This window comes from Anopheles aquasalis, chromosome 2 (genome assembly GCF_943734665.1).
Source record: "Anopheles aquasalis chromosome 2, idAnoAquaMG_Q_19, whole genome shotgun sequence".
Lineage (NCBI taxonomy): Eukaryota > Metazoa > Arthropoda > Insecta > Diptera > Culicidae > Anopheles > Anopheles aquasalis.
In genome coordinates, this window is record NC_064877.1 from 51465093 (window position 1) to 51485608 (window position 20516).

General features: G+C 36.5%; 1 protein-coding gene across 4 annotated transcripts in view; it reads left to right on the plus strand.

Annotated features, from left to right (window-relative positions):
• The first annotated feature begins 451 nt into the window (after positions 1-451).
• The window catches only part of LOC126572549 (protein unc-79 homolog), a 41788-nt gene continuing 21723 nt past the window's right edge, over positions 452-20516 (plus strand). For 3 of the 4 annotated variants that reach the window (XM_050231943.1, XM_050231944.1, XM_050231946.1), the window contains exons 1-13: positions 452-788; positions 1194-1313; positions 1799-2131; positions 2266-2774; positions 2827-4000; positions 4075-4217; positions 4366-4494; positions 4560-4655; positions 5639-5771; positions 11893-11972; positions 12830-12947; positions 14175-14523; positions 19975-20147. In XM_050231943.1, coding sequence (XP_050087900.1) covers positions 734-788; positions 1194-1313; positions 1799-2131; positions 2266-2774; positions 2827-4000; positions 4075-4217; positions 4366-4494; positions 4560-4655; positions 5639-5771; positions 11893-11972; positions 12830-12947; positions 14175-14523; positions 19975-20147 — 3412 coding nt within the window. In that variant the 5' untranslated portion in view covers positions 452-733. The remainder of the gene's footprint in view (positions 789-1193; positions 1314-1798; positions 2132-2265; positions 2775-2826; positions 4001-4074; positions 4218-4365; positions 4495-4559; positions 4656-5638; positions 5772-11892; positions 11973-12829; positions 12948-14174; positions 14524-19974; positions 20148-20516) is intronic. The other variant, XM_050231947.1, reaches the window with a different exon arrangement.

Here is a 20516-nt window from a genome sequence, read left to right on the forward strand (position 1 = left end):
TAATTTTTTTTTGTAGCGTGAGGCTATCATTATGAAACACCTCATTTTTGGATTTTTGTCTCTCAAATCCAAAATTTTTAATATTTTTTCAAAATTCAAACGGCATACGTCTTTTAACAATGAAAGGAACATTTACAGTATTTTTAATTATTTTTGGGGAGCTTTATTCGAGCGCAAGATCGAAAAAACAGGGTGAGACTATCATTATGAAACATAGTGTATATAGAAAGACGATACAAGAAGAAAAAAAATACAGATAAATAGAAGATAGATTCAGCTCTGTGTTAAAAAAATTTACAGTACGCACAGCGCATGTACAAAAGGAAATCGAGAGCGAAAGATAGAGAATCTTTCTCTCTATCTTCTCTCTCTCTCTCTCTCTCTCTCTCTCTCTCTCTCTCTCGGGGGGATGGCACACATTTACAAAACTCTCGTAGTAGTGGGACGACGGCCAAATCATTAAGAAGCAAAACATAAAACTGTAAATTTCAGTAACAAGAAAAGATTCTTAATTAAAGACCATTTGAAGAAAACACCTCTGTTTCTGTTGTCACCATAACTCAGCATTGTGCCATTGTTAATCTCAAATTTGCCAGATCGAGTTACACAAAACGATTGATGATTGAAAGGTGAATATCGAAGTGTAATTTTCAAAGTGGTTATCTCAGTCGCATGTTCAGTGTAGAAAGGCAAAAACAAAACAAATTGTAAAAAATATCGAACGAGTTTTTCAATGACGGGAAGTTTCAGAATACAGCTAATCAATATGGGTACAAGAGGAGCGGCTTGTGAGTATACTACATCTAATGGAGGAAAAAGCAAAATCGGTAAAACCCACTTTTGACACCCCTTGTCACCGAGTGCCTAATTTTTTGGGCTTTTACACAAGTTCCAAAATTACATATAAAAATTAAGGAAACGAAACCTTCTAAAATTATAACCAAAAGTCTAGTGCAGAAAACCCTACAATCGTCTTCCTTAATACCTTAATTTATTCGGTTTTGAAATGTTTCACATGTAAAAAGAGCAAACAAACAAGGCACTTACGCGAGAGCGGGTGCTAATAGTGGGTTTTTACCGACGAGAATTTGCTGCGATATACCTTTTTGGGTTATACACGATGTTAAATTATTGGTTTTGTGCCAAAGCTTGAAGGTTTACTGCATTTTTTTTTATTGTTGTTGTTGTTACAGTTCAGGCAAAGCTGCGCTGTCTTCATGAATATCACGTACGTTTACTGAGCAACCAAGTACCGACACCTACTGGATCAGATGTAGCCAACACTATAAAATATTTCTCACAAACACTTTTAAGTAAGTACTGAAGTTTTCCAAAGTATTTCCCATTCAATTAATGTTGACATAATCCAAAGCAAATCATAAAAATAAAAAAGTGAACCAAAAGAATGAACTAAAATATACGTATGAGCTAAAAAAAATTGTGTTTATTCTTGTAGTACAATAATTTAACGCATGTTCGCAGTCAGTTTCTTTGAAAAATAAAGCAATGTTTTATACTTTTCATTTACTGCGTACATACATCTCCCTATCATTTGTGTTCGTATTTCTTTACATTTTTTTTAATCTACTTTAGTAAAAATGCGCCAAATGATTCTCAAACGATGATTTGATTATTCAAAATAATTAATAAAAACCGACTAGTACTCACTGAATGGCTTCTAATTTATAAAACTAAAAATATTTATTAAACTTGTAAACAACACCTAAACACATACTAAAATATATACACCGTTTGTACTAATTCTCCCGCAATTCTTCTTCTCTTTTGTCCATCATAGCTGTTCTGAAGGACGTCCCATGCTCTCCGTTAGAAATGATCAAAGATCCGTCGTTGGACCAAATGAGGATGTCAAGCTATCCTAACTTGGAATATCAAAATTTATACAACGCACTTACAATGTTGCTTGATGCAGCCTCAAACATTCAATCCGGACTTCATTTATTTGGGAAAGCTTTTCTACAATGTTTGGGTTGCATTCTGCCGTTTCTTGACCGTGATCTTATCGACAATTTACCTTACTTAACAGCATCCACAATATCAGTTCTGCCAGCATCACTTCACCAGGAAATCATAAATTATCTCTGCTACTATATCCTGCCATTTACCATAAGTAAGTGAGATTTCATTACTTAAAAGCAATTATCAGTGTTTCTGTGTGTATATACTTCATTGAAAGTGAAAATACTCATGAAACAATGTAGTTATTGTTTCATCGTCACATGTTTATATTTTTACTATTATTAGCACGCCAAAGCGACGATGATCAGGAATGTCACGCTTGCCAATCGGTATCGGCCGTCATCATGCTGGTGTTTCAGTACTCGACGAATCCCGCCCATCATTGTCAGCTATTAGAGTGCTTAATGCGACTTAAGCACAATGTCTCCAAAGATCTTTTATGCGTAATAGGCTACGGAACGGCAATGTCACGGGCGTCTGCTGCAAAGCTGCTCTTCTATTACTGGCCGGCATTCGATCCGAACCTCTTCGACCGGAAGGGTTTGCTGTGCAAGTTCACAAATGATCTGGTACCTTTCGTATGTCAACGTGAATCATGTCCCAATGCTGGCAATGCGGAAGCTGTAAAAGTATGCTATGATCACTGCATCAGTATTCTCTATGCATCAGATGCACCTCCCCCGCTCTACCTGTGTATTGAATGCGCCAACGAGATTCATCGTGACCATCGAAATCTAACATTCGGTGACATTTTGCACCCAATGCAACAGGTTTCTATGGTCTGCGAGAACAAGGTAATTTTATTTTACTTATGAAAACGTTGTATTAAAACCATTTTGTCTGAAGTTCATTTATAGAATTCTTATGTATGTCTTCCAGAACTGCCGTTCGCAAGAGAAGGCGGCTGTTTCGATATGCTTTTCAAACGAATGTGCCAGTTACAACGGAAATCATCCAATACGATACTGTCTGCAGTGCCATGGTAATCGGCATAATAGTCGACGTGGTATTGATCACATTGTACATCGCAGTCTGCCGCCGATGATGATGATGGATGCGGAGATGCAAACATACTTAGTTGAATCGGTTATCAGTCTGCTACGGGAGGCGAAACCGCTAAATGTTGATTTCCGGAAGGACTATCAGTCTAATCAGGATAGTAAAACTAACACCGTCAGCTATGGAGATGGTTCAAATGATTTGTTAACGCTGGAAGAAAGGCAGTTATTGGGAAGATACGGTATTTGGTTACTGGTTGGAAGGTGTACACCAACCGTTGACACTCCGGTAGAAATTTTGGGTCGTATGTTGTCAATGCTATTTCATTGGTTCCATGTGACTGCATACTCCTACGATGGACAGGCAGAGAGCACGCTAGAGAAGCTTAAACAGGATCATATATGCAACTGGTTGAAAGAAGTACGCATTAGCCACTATAAAGAATTTATTGATTGCCTTTTGCCTCATCCACCCGAGTATTCACGAGTTGGTGGGCACTGGGATTCACTAGCCTCGCGGACGTCACATCTAAAAGAGGGTTTGCAGCGATTAATTTGCTTGATACCATACGAGATAATAACACAGGAAATTTGGGACACGGTTATGCCACACTGGATGGAAGCTATCACAAACGACGTTCCAGAGAAAGAGTTGTCTGAGTTGAAGATAGTATTAAGCAAGATTTTAGATACGGAAATGTCGCCACTAGGATTTAATGCGAAATCCATGTATAACTTCGTTACAATACGCTTCGAAAAAACTACAGCAAAAGTGCAACAGCAGGCACTATACTGGTTGCAAAACTTGACCAAACTGGAGATTGTTATTCCGCTTTCACAGCTATTTGCTATGTTTGGCGATGGAGTTCGTATAATGAAGCATGGTGTACAAGCAGAAATATATCAAAACAAAGATGCTAACCGCGTTTCTGCTGGAGGCTATGGCTTTGGAGTAAGCAACATTAATTATGGCAGTAAATCTAAAGAAAGAGACGTACAACCACCTCGCAGGAGTTCAATTTGTAAGTTCTGCCATCTCCTTGCGAAAAGTTGAGCGGCGAGTAATGAACGAGGAAATAACTTTTATTAATCGCAGCCCCAGTGGTAGAGGACGAGTCTGGTAATACATCGGCTATATCAGACGATGAAGTACCGATTAGCAAGTGCATGGAGTTTTCGAGTGATGCTGAACACAATCTCACCTGTTGTGTTCTTATGCTAGATATTCTACTGCGCCAGGTAATTTTTTTATAGATCTTGTCAATCAACTTTTTTTCTTGTTTATGTTTATTATTAGTTAATCTAATGCTCTGCAAACTCCTGGTATTGTTTTTTTTTACATATATAATGACGGACGAGCCGTATGTTTTCCTCTTATTGTAAATAGATGGAACTACAACAAATAGAGATGCATTCCGGTATTTATACGACCGTTGCAGAAAACGTGTGTCGATTGCTGAAATGCATGGTGACAGCAGCGAATGTCGGAATGGGCAATCACAACTGCCGACTTATGGTATTACTCGATGGATACTGCCGCAGCCCCAATATTCATAGCAGTATTTTCTTTTATAATTGTAGGACTGTGCATATTGTGAGACATCAGTCATGTGGCATCAGCTTTCAGCAAAGTTGGTACAATATTTGGCCCCTATTCATCCTGTTAATCCCCCAGATGTAAGTAATCTTCTCGCAATGTATTGCCAACACCGCTCCGGTAAGGAATTCGGACTTTTGAAACACGAAAGAAAACTAAGACAGATTTTGAGCGTTAGTGTATGTGCGCTAAAAAGCGTTCCAATTGCTTTCGTGTTCCATACGAAGAGAAGGCCTTCTGCGCTTTATTTCTATTTTATCGCTCTGCGATGATGATGATAATACGAAGCTTTTTCTTAGATTACAAGGATGTTTGCAATAAAGTCGACGTTGCACCCCAACTTGCATTATTCTTTGCTAGTTTTGCTTCTTAACTAGCAGATTATGTGAAGCAGATTTTGCGTTAGCGGCAGTTAGCGGCAGTTTTGCGAATGTTAGCGGCAGAATGGCAATTCATGGCCATCCTTGTCGTTTTATATGTTTTTTTTTCGTTTAACAAACTAGGTGGAATACTAATGTACGAACCTGAGGAAGCCCTTTAGGAACAGTGTGGGACTCACACCCACTAAACCACTAGCTTGGTTTTCCGTTACCACCCTGCCTGCTGTATGCCTCTTTCGAGATGACTCGCAGCAAGGGTGGCAGTGCCGAAGCACTTGCACCGTGAAAACACAGGTCTGAAGCGACTATATATTTTTTTAAATATAAATATAGTCGTTTTATGTGTAGTAAAAACTAAAAATATAGTCGTTTTATATGTAGTTTTAAAGACTAATGCAAAACATCTTTTGCTTTCTAAAGTTTTCCGAAAAATATTTTTTATTCAAATATTACGATTGTCTAATATTGGAGCAAAAAATCATCTTTAGTAAACTCATAGCAATCGCTATGTACAAAGGCGTTCAAAATAGCTCACGGATAATTCACATTCACCTGATAATCTCGAGCAGATAAGAATGTTTTCCATACATTTAACCATATAATATGCTGGTCTGGACACAGAGTTATATTTGTAAGTTCGTATGCGTAAAGATAAGTTCTATAAAACCACCTATTTTTTCAAGCCCCCTTTACAGACTGTCGTCGATGATGAAAAATCGCGCAAAACTCCACCAGATCAGGAGAAAGAAACGAAACCTAGCGATCGTGATATGTCGCTTTCTATGGCTCCATTACATATACCACTTGGCCCATTAGGTAAGCATATTGTTTTAACATGTAAAATTTGCAAATAGGCATTTGCCATTTATAATACTTACAGATCTTTTAAATGTTTTTTTTAATTGAATATTATATTGTCTAAGAAACAATTTTAGGAGTTATCTACTCTTATTATTGTTGAGTATCTGGACAGAGCAATTACTACTTGCCACGATTGATTAAATTTTATTTCGTCTAGAATGTTCTGTAATATGATTGAATTATACATACATTATTGAATCCATGTATTTTTGAACTCAACTTATTTACTAATGAGGAAAATCAGACTATACATTGATTTTTTAATAACACGTCACTATCAGATTGGTTTCTACAGATTTCATACGTCTGTGGTGGAGTGATTTTTCCAAAGCGAATATAGCAGTCCCAGTTCTATATATGGTTTTTTTTAAATGTGGTGCAACTATTTGATTCGTGCTATGTTTGCTCAAAATGTCACTCGTTTAGGTCATTATTTGCTATTGAAGTTATTCCTTTTTTGGTTATATGCTTACCGTGAAACATTGAAACTCCAAATTTCACAACAATTGCAATCTACTATTGAATGAATCAATTACATTTATTATGTAAAAATCATTCGGAAAAAACATAATTATGGAAATGCAAAACATATAAGTCATGCTTGCTATTCTTGACGATGTCGGAAAAGTAATAATTATGGCAGGTGAAAATTATTCTACTTTGAATAAAAAGTTTGCTTTGTAAGAATCTGCATTCGATTATTTATTTTGATTCGAAAAAATTAAAAAAATTGTTTTATGGCGATAGCGTTGTCGATCAACTTTTGCTATATCTTTTGCTTTGCAATAAGTACATTATTAGTTAACAGTCAGTTGGACATTCGGTTACTCAGAAATCCATTAGTTTTTTTCTGGAGAACAGTCAATACGCAATTTAACGTCGAAATATGGTCAAAATGATATTCTTATTAAATACTTAGGTGCTTATTCTGTAACTTGCGATTACGATGGCCTCTACGCGATGATTCATTTGGTTCATTTTGTGTTCATTTTTGTGTTCACGATCGCCTACTGTCGAGTGCATTTTTGTGATCGACAGCTGGCGTTTTGTTTACATCGAGCATCGATCTGAACGGTTGGATCTGAAAAACAGTTATAGCGTCCTGATTGTGCATCAATAATTTCTTTCTGCTAATCGTATACTATTATTACAAAGGTTAAGTCCTTTTTGATACAGAAAAATCAAGTTAATTCACAGTTTTTTTTACTTCAAACTGTCATTTTGAATTGTTTATTGTTTTCGAAACGTTTCGAAACAACGAGTTAAAGTTTCGAAATTCGCATGAATCATCGAACGCCTGAGGCCATCGAAATCGCCTGGTACAGAATAAGCACCTTAATGATAATTATTGGTCGATGAAATATAAACCTACATGTTAAAAAAACCTCTATTGCACACGGATGGCCGGGGATTTTATTGTTAATATTTTCAGTATATTTTAATTTTGAATGCACATGAATCGGCTTTCTATTTGCAAAGTAGTGTAAACACGTTCGTTATGGTCATGATGCTCTCGAGCTTTTTTGTCAATACCATTTTTTCTTCTAAACTAGTACATTTTAAAGTATTTTTCTTAAAGTATTTTCAATGTATCTTGTATAACATAAAAGTTATAAACAGTTTATGGTTTAGGGTTCATTCTGTCCAAAAAGCATCATTTTTGAAGAATTTTTGTGCTGAAATTTGAGCTCGAATGTCATGAAATGCAAATGAGCGATTATTCTTAGAGAAGAAAAATAACCTTTGTCAGGGCATGTCAATCATTCACAGAGAGTTACACAAAACATTGGTTTGGCAAATTCCGTTCTGGATTTTTTTCGCTCTAGTCCTAGATGATCTTGATGAAATCAAGGCATTACGCATTGAAGAAAGGTTATCAATAATAAACAGAATACATACAAACTGTATTAGGCTTTAGGCCCCCCCGGCTTCGGTATTTAATTTTTTTTGTGACACATGTTTTTAACATTTTTCCCTGAAAACTGATCCTTTCAAGAGTATTGTGTAAAAGTTTTGGATCAATCGAGGAAAAACTGACAAAGATACAAATTTTTGAAAATCCGCGTTTCATACAAGGCTCCATGTAGCTCGCTACTTTGAAGAGCGTTTCCCAAAACCAACGTTTTCAAAGTCGATACCCATCGTGGCGTAAAAACTAATGGGCCGATCGATTTGAAATTTTTAACACATAATCTATACACTCTTTGCCAGGTAACCACGTCGAGTTTTCATAAAAATTGTTAATACTTTTTTTTAACCCTCATCGGTTCGGCGCGCATACAATTTGGTTCGAAAACATCAAATTATTCAAAAACGGTTCGATGAAATGGTCTGAATTTATCCTAAATAGATTTATTTTCATCATAGAATTGAAATGTATCACTAAAAAAAATTAGGCATGTGTAGTATCGCCTGAGCAGAAATAGTTACGAATCGGTTCCTTTGTATGCGTAAGCATACACATACATCTGCCATTTGTATTTAGCCAAAAACAATCCTTTTCGCCGCTCTGAAAATATGCTTTCAGTTAAAAACATCTTTTGTCCGGTATGGTGACCGTGTTACTCAAATCTGGAACTGATCGAGCAATATTTAGAGCAACGATGCCGTTGTAAACCTTCAAGCGATTGCCTGGTTGCATTCGATATGATCATCAAGAGAAACGTTTGATTCGTGATAAATTCTGGCCGATCAGTTTTTTTTACTGTACATGAACACTGAAAAATCGTAACAGTCGATGAACAGTTGGTTCCATTTCGTAGGTGATCTCCGCTCCGTAAATATATTGTATCAAAATCTGCCAAATATGGCATGGTAATTTTGATTTAGGTGTTTCAAAAGATGGTATGCATACAATACACAAAATATGTAATGGCCGTGATCGATGCACCACTCCCAAAAGCAACTTAGGCCGATGTATTTTTTTGGATTTGATAGAATATCCGACCGAAATGTAACATGCGACAATTTTTTTTGCTTCATATGATTCGGCTGAACAATTGAATAAAAATCGTATGGCTTTGGGCACGATTACTGAAAATAGGAAAGCAATTCTATTGCCATCAAAGGCATTTAATAGCAAATCAAAGGCATTTGATTGATATGTGCACAAAGCTAATATATTCTACGAAGTTGTATGTGACCACAAATTACATGCTATTATGTTGCCGTATGACCCCTCCTCACGACCAGTTCGTTACTTTGCCGAGCATGTACTACACTGCTGTGAGTATCAATGAAGAAAAGAAAAGAACACAACAATGAAGAAAAGAAAAACCCAAACATATTTGAGAACTTATAAAAACTCCTAAAGTAGGGATTGACACCATGGATCAAATGGAAACCATTACTTGCAAAGGAAAAATAAATCGTTGGCAAATGGCCCTGGAGTATGCAATATGAGTATGCTATTATTATGTTCACCGAATTGTTTCCGTACTGAAAAAAATAAAAAGCAACCATAATATTCGTCGTCGGTTGTTTATCGAAGTATTGGGAATGGCTCTTGTTGATCCACACATAGTAAGACGCAAAACAAAACCGACTGATAGTGATGCTGCTAATGTTTCTGAAAATGTTCGTCCCATTCGCCATTTGACATCAACTATCAAAATCGGCCGTTGCCACATCTGCACTTACAAAACTAATCAAAATAGTTTTACACGCACAATTACACGTTATGAAAGTGTACCAAAGGTTGTGCTTACCATCGATGTGATATTTGCAAGTGATGTGCCAAAAACTTGAGAATAATTTGAAAAATGTACTTTTTCACGGTTTAGTGGCTGAGAGTCCCGCACTGCTCCAGAGGGCCTTCCTCGTGGAGCGTATATTAGTATTCCGACTAGTTTATAAAACAAAACAAAAAACACAAGAACCGATTCGATGCAATTCTGGAGGGACCGATGAGGGTTAAACAATTATGTAAAACTCGTTTTTTTGTTGGCAAAATCGTGAAAAGCATCACTTTTTCAACTTCAAAAATCTGTCAAAAATCGAAAAATAGGAAATTCAACAAAAACACGACGGGGCTACTTGGGTAAACTTATAATCTATCAAGAGAATAGCGATTTGTATTTTTCTGATGACCCATCGCGACGCTACGATGAGTACCGGAAAAGGTACCTTCATTTTTTGTGGAGAAACTATTTAACTTCATTCTTTCAAGTCAATGTTTTATTAATGTACAACTATTCAATGAGGTTGTATTTTGAGGAAGATTACTAAAAAACTCTATCCATGGTAGTTTTTCCGGTGCCCATCGTAGAAGCGTGTAGGATCATTTCATATATGCAAATCACCATATATCACATAGATTATAAGTCACATATACTACATAGATTATATACCAGGTGTACAAGCTTAAAATTGCCGTTTGCTTATAGATGGGCTCACAGACCAACTTGAGGTTTCATTGACATGCCATACTGTTTTTGTGTTTATTCGATACCTATTTACATAAATCAGTCCACATCATAAGTGAAACTACACAATAACATATATTTTTTCTTGCGTAATCATGTCTAGTTTTGTGCACGAAAAATCATATGGAATCCGAGGATCATATGCAATCGTTAAAATTACTTGCTAAATACTTAGAATAATTTATGTTTTGGCTTACTGTTTAAAAAAACGTGTTTTTTTCGAGAAAAAAACGCCCATTTTAAGCGCATACATCTGGTAATTGAAATCAGCTGTAACAGTGCACCTAGACGAGAGCGAGAATGGCCGAGAATGAGAAGAGAATGAGAATTGAGACTGTCAAATCCATACAAATCCGAACCGAGAATGCTTTCGCCCGTGTAGAAACTGAGAATACAGCGAGCCTGAGGCTCAGCTGAGCTACCTGTCAAACTATCTGTCATTGCCTGTTATTTTGACAGCAAACCGATTCTCGGGCCATTCTCGGGCCATTCTCAGCAAATTTGAGCAAATTCTTGAACCTGAAGCCGGCGATACATGAAGCGTAAACTCTAGCGTAAACTCGGAGTGTAATGCCAAAAAGATTACATTTGCCGTTTACACGGTGTAAAAAAGATTATAGGTCCACGGAGCATAAATCCTAGCGTAAACGCTGTTTGCAAGCGATTTGCCTCACTATATTTTCTGTTTGTGGTTTGCATTCATAGTTAGTGATCATTACTAGCGTTTTTAATATTTTTCTTCGGAAAAAAGATCCTATTTTTCTTTCAAAAGTCGATAAAAGTTCAGTGTAATTCGGATTACACGTCTCAACCCGGTCATGTAAACATGTTCAAGTGTAAATTAATTTTATATTTATGCTTGAGTTTACGCTTCATGTATCGCCGGCTTGAGAATCGTTTCACCGTTTAGGTGCACTGTAAGATTGGATGGCGTACAAATGAGTAATTCTAAAAACAAAGAGAATTTTGACAAATACAGACGAGATTTGATGAAAATTATAAATGGTGCTATTTTTATTTCGCACCCTGTTTTTAGTTTTCTTCTCAGTTCTCAGTCTCGGGAAATTATCGCACCGTCTAGATGCGCTGGAACAGTGCACCTAAACGGTGAAACGATTCTCAGGTTCAAGAATTTGCTCATATTTGCTGAGAATGGCCCGAGAATGGCCCGAGAATCGGTTTGCTGTCAAAATAACAGGCAATGACAGATAGTTTGACAGGTAGCTCAGCTGAGCCTCAGGCTCGCTGTATTCTCAGTTTCTACACGGGCGAAAGCATTCTCGGTTCGGATTTGTATGGATTTGACAGTCTCAATTCTCATTCTCTTCTCATTCTCGGCAATTCTCGCTCTCGTCTAGGTGCACTGTAACTGTTTTGGCACATGTAGCTGAAAGCATTCAGTTAAATCTCAATAATTCGTCTTTGTATAAGAAAAAAACTGGGAGGTGCTATTTTTATTTCGCGCATTGAATAAGAATAAAAGCGTATTCTCTTGGCCACTATGTTATAATGTTTCTCTTATCACTTATTTTTTAAATATATATATTTGCATAGTTATATTGTAAAGGAATATGAATGTATAACAATATAATATTACAGAGCATTTCGTGTTCGTGCTCTTGCATTCTTCTGAAACAATATATTTTTTTTAGGTCCAGTTTCAGTGGCAGTTCCACAACCAGAACCTCACTCGGTTGGTGGTGTATTAGTACATATGCCGCATGTTTGTTCTGTATGTATTTTATAAAATGTCTTTCTTCCTCAAATATGCTCATGCAATAGGAAACATTGCTTTTTCGTCATTTATTCATCAATAAATTATTTGATTATTTGATTATTTGATTATTTTCTTCTTTAAAATACGTACCTTAGTGTTGACTATTACAATTTCATGGAAGTTTATTTTTAATACGATTACACACACGGTGTCTTAATATACACATGATAAAATGACTTAAGCATTCTTACTAATGACATCGTTTTTTACGTTAACTTACCTAGCTGGGCTGAACATACATATATGAACATTTTATAACCACCAATCCGCCAATCCACCAATTCCCTTAATCCACTCCCCAATATAGTCTTGGTGTGATTTGTACATCAGTGTTGTGTTTCTTCTCCTAAACATCCTTTTTTAAGATAGCTTTTTGTTCTTCTTTGCGAAATTATCATTACGATCAATCAGATTTTGGGTATGATACAAACAAACGAGCAGTTCTTTTATCATGTATGAGCAAAGGCTCATAAAATGTAAAATTCATTTCTTACAAATATTTCAGTGATACTAGAATGAGGCTTTTATACTAATATTTCAATCATATAAACACATTGAAATCTAATCCTGTATCAAAGACTGCATTAACTTTGAGATTATCATTTATTTATTTAGATTATTATTTATTCAAAACAATAAAGGTATCAATAGGCTAGAATGATAATAAATTCCTACTTTTTGATTTGTATTTTTTTCCTCCATGTAATGAGTTGTTGGACATGTCATACATTGCGTTTGTGAGATTCTAATGTTATGGATGTATTTAGAATAAAGCAGCAAAACGTTAAATATCTTTGGTAAAATTCTTGTAGATAATGACTGCGACCGTAGAAACCGTTTCTGAGCAGTTGGACTTAGCTCCTATTATACCACCTGAAAATGTGGTACCAGCTGTTGCCAGATCTGTCACCTTATCAGATGCGGATGTAGGTACGTTGTAGAATTTCGAGGTTTTTAGATTTGTGTGTGTGTTTTCTACAGGGTGGCAACGATAAAATGATACACTTGTTCTAGTGCACCCTGTAGTGGCTATGATAGCTAAATGTCAGATCTGTGTTTTCTATTTGAAAGAGTGATCTGTTTACTACTGAATTGGTGTTTTGTTTTCTAGAAAATTCAAATGGATTCAATTAGAGACCAAATTAAGTTGTCACATCTTCAAAACCTAACTAACCATCAGATAAGAATCAAGTTATCGAATCTGAATTTGTCCAGAATATCGGTGCACAGGATCATCAAACTATTGAAAGATAGTGGTACGGTTGTCCCTGAAACGTAAAACCTAGCGAAACACGGACTGTAAGCACTCCAGCGACAATTAAGGCGGCCAAGGAGCGTAAACGATGAAATTCGGAACACTCGGCAAGAAAAGTGGCGTGTGATAGGAAAATGAGGGATACCTGCTTGTAAAAATCATTAAAAAGGACCTTGGATATAGTCCTTTGAAGAAGCAGAGGAATCACGGGTTGTCCCGCAAAAATGTGGCCGATAGGGTTGCCAGATCGCGGATGCTCCTGAAGATGCACGCTGTTCGCAGCATAATTTTTTGAAAAATTGTTCACTTTGCAGGCAAATTTGAATAAGCAAAATGATCGTGTCTATGGTATAAGTCATTGTGATATAGCAGCAAATAAAATAGCAGTCGAGAGGCACCACACGCACACGTGTGGCGGGCTAAGGAGTAATATTAAAAAGGGAAACTTCCCCTGTTAATGGCCCGCAGCGTCTCCAGATTTGAAACCACTGGCCTTCAGCATATGGGGATACATGGTAGGAAAACTAGGAAACATAATTCAAATGTCTTTGGCCTTTTTTAAAAACCATTTGGTGAAGATATGGGATGAAATGCCGAACGAAGTCGTGCGTGCAGCGTGTCAAGGTTTCCGAAAGCGACTTCGGCCCGTAATCAAAAACTAAGGTGAAAGATTTGAATTGAAATAATTAAATAGTAAGTTTAGTGTTGTAACATGTTATTAAAACACACAGCAGCGCGAAATAAAATGTATTCTTAATTCTGTGACACAGTTTAGGTGTATCATTTTATCGTTGCACCCTGTATATATAAATTAATACAGCAAATCAGTGTTCAACCATAACGATATATTTTGTAAATAATTTAAATACATTTTATATCTAAATCTTTGCTTTAAATTACAGCTACCGCAACTGTGCAAATTGCAAAACCTAACGTTATCGGTGAAAATAGCCCCGAAAGAGGTGGATTAGATTCGGAAAATATAGTAGGATCTCAACTGTTTGAGGGAGACGAAGAGTTTTGGCATACTTCAGTAGGCAAATTTAAATTCTCGATTGATACTCTCCCTCAATCACTGCAGTTTATCTACCAGCTCCTTAAAGAAATTCCTTACATCGACAAAGCAGAAATTCTTTATTATGTTCTACAATGCCTTAAAGTGATGGTGCTGCATGGTGACGCATTCGTTAAAGCAACACGCGACAGCAGAGGATTCTACATATGGTGTCAAGAGAATATGCTTATTAAAAAGTGAGTCTTTTGATATATATTTTAATGAAAATTGATGTTTACGAATCAAAGGTATTATACACAATATTTAAAATGTTATAATATTGGTTTGGGGAGAAAGTAATCCTTTATTGAGTGAAGTTCAACGCTTTATTTAAAATACTTCCGATGCTCTGATGAGATGAACTTTAATTAGAGTTTGACTGTACAAAAACAGTTAATTTAAGTTATTGAAAAAATGTTTCTTGAATGCTTTGATTTACTTGAAACTTAAAAATACATGTTCTACAGCACCTTTTTGGAGGATGGATGAATAAAATTATATTAGGTTGGGTAATAAGTCTTTTCGTATTTTGGCAATAGATGGCTTTGGAGTCGTCTATCTCCACCGTTATAAATCACATTATGTCATATCATACCACGTTGTTTTAAGGGACATTTGATGTATCTTTTAATCAAAACAAAACAGAATTTGGAGCAGTGGCCAAAAAGTTATAACTGTTCAAAGATGAGTGAAAATAGTGAAGAAATTCGCTATATTTTGAAAATGTTCTACAAAAAAGGGAAAAATGCCACGAAAGCCTCCAATTAAATTTGTGATGTTTAGGGGGACGATGCTGAATCAGTTCGTGTAGCATAACGATGGTTCGCGCGCTTCCGTTCTGAAAATTTTGATGTCAAAGATGCCCCTCGCTCTGGCCGACCTATCGTTGCTAAAGTCGATGAAATTATTGAAAGGATAGACCAGGATCGTCACATAAGCAGCCATTACATCGCTAAGGAACTAAACATTCACTATAAAACCGTTTTGAGCCATTTAAAAAAGGGTGGGTTCAAAAAAAGCACGATTTTTGGATACCGCATGAATTGTTAGCGAAAAGTTTTTTTGGACCGAATTAACATCTGCGATTCTTTGCTGAAACGGAATGAAATCGAACCGTTTCTGAAGCGAATGGTTACAGGACATGAAAAGTGGATCAAATATGACAATAACGTGCGAAAACGATCATGGTGCAAGAATGCAGAAGCTACACAAACAGTCCCAAAGCCAGGAGGACGCCGCGGAAGGTTATGCTCTGCGTTTGGTGAGATTGGAGAGGAATCAATCATTATGAGCTACTCCAGAATGGTCAAACTATTAATTCTAGACTTTACTGTGACCAATTGATGAGATTGAAGCAAGCAATCGAAGAAAAACGGCCAGAAATGGTCAACAGAAAGGCCTTCGTCTTCCATCATGACAACGCTAGACCACAAACATCTTTGATGGCTCGGCAAAAACTGGGATAGCTTGGCTGGGAAGTTTTGATGCATCCTCCATATAGCCTAGACCTTGCACCATCGGATTACCACTTGTTTGGTTCTATGCAAAACTCCCTTATTGGAGTACCGCTACCTTCAATAGAAGCATGAGAAAACCTCGTGTCACAGTTTTTTAACGATAAACCACGGAGTTTTTACACTAAAGGAATTATGTCTTTAGCCGAGAAATGGCAAAAGGTGGTTAACCAAAATGGATAATATTTGGTTGAATAAAGTTGCTCAAAACTAAAAATATATCCCTTTGAAGTTTTACTCAAAATACGAAAAGACTTATTACCCAACCTAATATTACTGTGATATTTGTTCCCGTCATGGGTGGACGCGCGATTTACCGGACCGACTTGAGTGGACTTGTCAACCTTTTCTTTCGACAATTGGTATCCAAGCTATGGTGAACCGGGAAGGTTACCACCAGCGAGGACCAAAGGAAAAGTACTCCGATGAAAGTCCAGATCAAGAATCAATGCTTTATTTGGCGCTCATCGCCTTTTTATACTGAATTACAGATTTGTTTAATCTAAGTTCCTGTGAGCGAGAATGAGATTAACTTCTTGGATTGATTATGGTTTCTTTCTCATTCTGTTCTGTTCTGCTAGTTGATATACTTCGTTGTGTATGTTTGGATTGCGACACTTGACGCTTGGCTTAGCGCAGCATCGCGTATCGCTCTTCGATAAACAATTTTAGTTTATGTTGCCTAATGGTTTGAATTTATGCGATGTTATACTTTGTAATAATCCTGTTGCATTATTGCATTGTTGCGGGGTGGCTTGGAGATTGGTATACATGTGCGTGATATATTTATCTCTGTACATTATCGTACATGTATGCCACATTACCCCTGCTGTTACCTTCGGACCATTTTATCCATTTTTCGTTGGTTTTTTTTGTTATACCTTCAAAACTAAAAATTCGATCGGCTTGAAAATTTTCAATATGGTGCTATTTTCAGCAAATAGGCATAAATATACATTTTAGTTCATAAAAAGTATAAAAGGGGTCGAAAAAAACAAAAACCTACTAATTTTACCCTTGTGGACTATTTGGCCCATAGTACATTTTCCTCATAATATAGCTATTCAGTAACTATTGGTTGGAAGTTTCCAGTGATTCATGTGATCTATAACATTTCTCTAATATTTCTGCACACAAATACACCACATACGGTAAATTTCATATTGGATTATCTTTTACAGCACCGGCACTGACCACGCTTTAGGGTAGTTGAAGGTGCTAGTGTCGATGAAAGGGATGAGCCGGGCGAAACCATCTTGTTGACGAGCTGGTAAAGGTGATGATCGAATAATTGTCAATAATTCATCTGATAAAGCTGAAGTGTCGGTGATCGTTACTTCAAACCTTATTTAGCCGGTTTGAATGCTATATACTGCCGAAAAGAACACCTTCCTCTGAATGCCGCTAGTTGTTTGTCAATTGTTACATTTTCATGGCAATTTTAGAATTTGTAGAACACATTTTCATGGCATTTGTAGAAGAACATTTACCTCGAATCTATCTCGAATTGGAGTGATTTTATCAGCGTTACGGTTTTGTCTTCGTCTATCGACAACTTGAAAATGCAATGCACTTCCAATCTTTTGAAATCTCTCTTGCGACATAATAGCACGAAACAATGGGCGGCCAAATGTAGTATCAAACGAACCGTGCACAACTTCATTCTTTACTATGTGAAAAATAATATAATGAAATAATCTTTCAAAAGTCCAAAAGAATGAAGCATACCGAACACTAGCAAGAATGAGTATTACAATGTGTGTTCGTAAGGATGCCGAATCAATATTCTGCTATTTGTCGCAATATTTTGGACATTTTTGTAGGCGTTTGCGATCACAATCTCTTCAATTGTCGCAGGAAAAAATAATTAAAAGCAGATTATATATCGGAACATCAAATGGACGAAGCAAATCGGGTTGTTCCTGGCTGTGTTGTGATTATATACTGAGGTTGTGAACCGATGAGCTCGAGGAAAGGTTTATCGCCCCAAAGGAATCTTCCATGAAACGAATAACAGATCCTGCTTTCTCTATTGATTTTGGTGATTTTCATTACATTTGTCATTGAAACATTCAATTACGTCACCCGAATCATATGCAGTTTCAGTATTACTTTTTTTTAAATTTCCTGAGTGTATCAATATAAGGCAGAATTCAATAATTTTCTTCCAGTAAATTGCTGTCTAAATCGTTTGAATCACACATCACGACAAATATGTACGTCTAAGCACTAGAATGAAATAACACAGACTGAATAATGTCTCATTTTCTTTCATAATGTCTTTTTTCGCGTCCAAATTCGTTTGTGTGAGTTGGACTGTGGACCAATATTATAATAAAATTACATGTTTATAGTTTCTAATACAAATTCAAAACCAAAATATAGCTAAATAATTAAATATCTTTTGGTTATAAACGCAAAACATCTCAAACTCAATCGTTTACATAGCCATTTCCATAGAAAATACACCATGGACCAGATTGTCCACGAGGGTAAAATTAGTGAGTTTTTTTAAGGTAACAGCAGGGTTAAGGGTATTTTCGGGCCAAAAGGCCCATTTTTGACGATTTTTTGAGACGTAACCATTATTTTTGAGACGTAACCATTATTTATTTGAGACGTAACCATTATTCAACATTATTTTTGTAAATGGCATATTAATCTACAACTTTTGAAGAATATTTGGTATTGTTTTGAGCAAGATTTATTGAAAAATTAATCCGTGGCATCAAATTGTGGTAGGCGTGTCATGGCAAAGGTACTTTTTACGGTGGCCATCGTAGCGACATGACGGGTCATCTGAAAAATACAATCGATGTTCGTTAGAAATATTATAAGTATATCTAGGTAGCGCCGGAGAGTTTTTGTTAATATTCGAATTTTTCGATTTTTGACAGATTTTTGAAGTTCAAAAAGTGATGCTTTTTGCGATTCTGTCAAAAAAACGAGCTTTACAGAATTGTTTTAAAAAAAGAATCAACAATTCTAATGGCAATGTGTCAAAAATTTCAAATCGATCGGCCCAGTAGTTTTTACGGTACGATGGGCACCGACTTTGAAAACGTTGGTTTCGGGAAAGCTACATGGAGCCTTGTATGAAACGCGGACTTTCAAAAATCTGTATCTTTGTCTGTTCCTCGATTGATCCAAAACTTTAACACAATACTCTTGAAAGGATCAGCTTTCAGACAAAAATGTTAAAAACATGTGTCACAAAAAAAATTAAATACCGGAACCCCTCTCAACAATTTTTTTGTTTGACAAACTAGTCGGAATATGATCCGTTTCAACAAGCTTCGAAACCGATCTTTGGTACTATATGGTAACTAGCCATCCCTCCATTATAACCAGTCACGACACATTAAAGATATGACGTGAATTTGTTCGTTTGACTTAGATTTCGTAGATGGAAATTCGATAGGTATAACAAGTATATGATGGCTACCGAATTCCTGGGCGATGCTCTGACAAATAACCTTCCCGTGAACTCTCAGTGTTTTTGTCATTTGATCGCCTTTTTCGACGTCAGACCTGTCTGCGTTCTGTTTAATCTATACAGGATGAGGCAAACAAACTGCAACAAAGTTCAAACTGCTGCCATTTCTAAACCATTCATCCGACACCTGGTAGATTTTTTCCAGTGAAAGCTCATTCTATTGTTTATAAGCATATAAAAGCGTTTTAGTGGGAGATTGTCAGAAAAAAAGTTAATCGTGATAAACCGGTGTTGGGGTCGCCACAGGTACATTCTTTCTTCAGAAGGACGCTACGGTAATTACGGGCTAAAGAGGGTAACTATTAAAGATTTTTTGCGGCAAAACCATGTGAACTTTATAATTTAACCTGAAAGTCAAAATAAATTACAACTTGTCAAGAATATTTGGTTGATTTGGCATTACACTTTGCTTTGCGCTTCGTCTAGGGCGGTATTATAATATATTGGACACGGTTTCAACTCCACGCAATTATAAATTGAAAACAGATGAACAAAAAAATATTATTCTTTACTCTCATCTTAGACAGGTCTATAAAAATAAGCATACAATCTTTTTAGAGCGATCTTGCATGCTGTTTTGTTGTCACTATAATTAATGTATACACGTTGTATCACTTTCAATTAACGAATAATTTTAGCTTATGGGATCTATGCACTGCGGCCCAATCACATATCTGTCAGGTTACGGTGCCAATTTTACTACATTGTATAACGTTACCGATGGGATCGGACGTATTCTGGAAGGTAGTACAAGAAGCGTTCCATGATGCAGACTGGCGAGTGCGTTTCGAAGCCGTAGAACGTGTGACAGGTATAAACTTCTTTATTCTTATCGCTTCTATCCCTAGATCATGTTATATACTACTGAACTTTAAATACTAAGCCTTTAAATTCAACATTCCTCATCATTGTTCCCCATTTACCTTGTATACCTCTCTGGAACATTTTGTAGTACCCAAACGGTGTAGTTTGATATACTGTTTGATCTTGAACCTTCCTCCTAGTCTCTTTCCCAGGGCCTAACCCGGCAAGATCGTCAAGACATAAAATTCACCTGTACTTGCGCAATCCTGTTACATTCCTTTACGGCGCGCCTAGACGAGCGAAGCTAAGCGTACGCTCCATACAAAATAAAATAATTCACCAAATTCACCACTTTTTTTTTGTATGGAGTGTACGG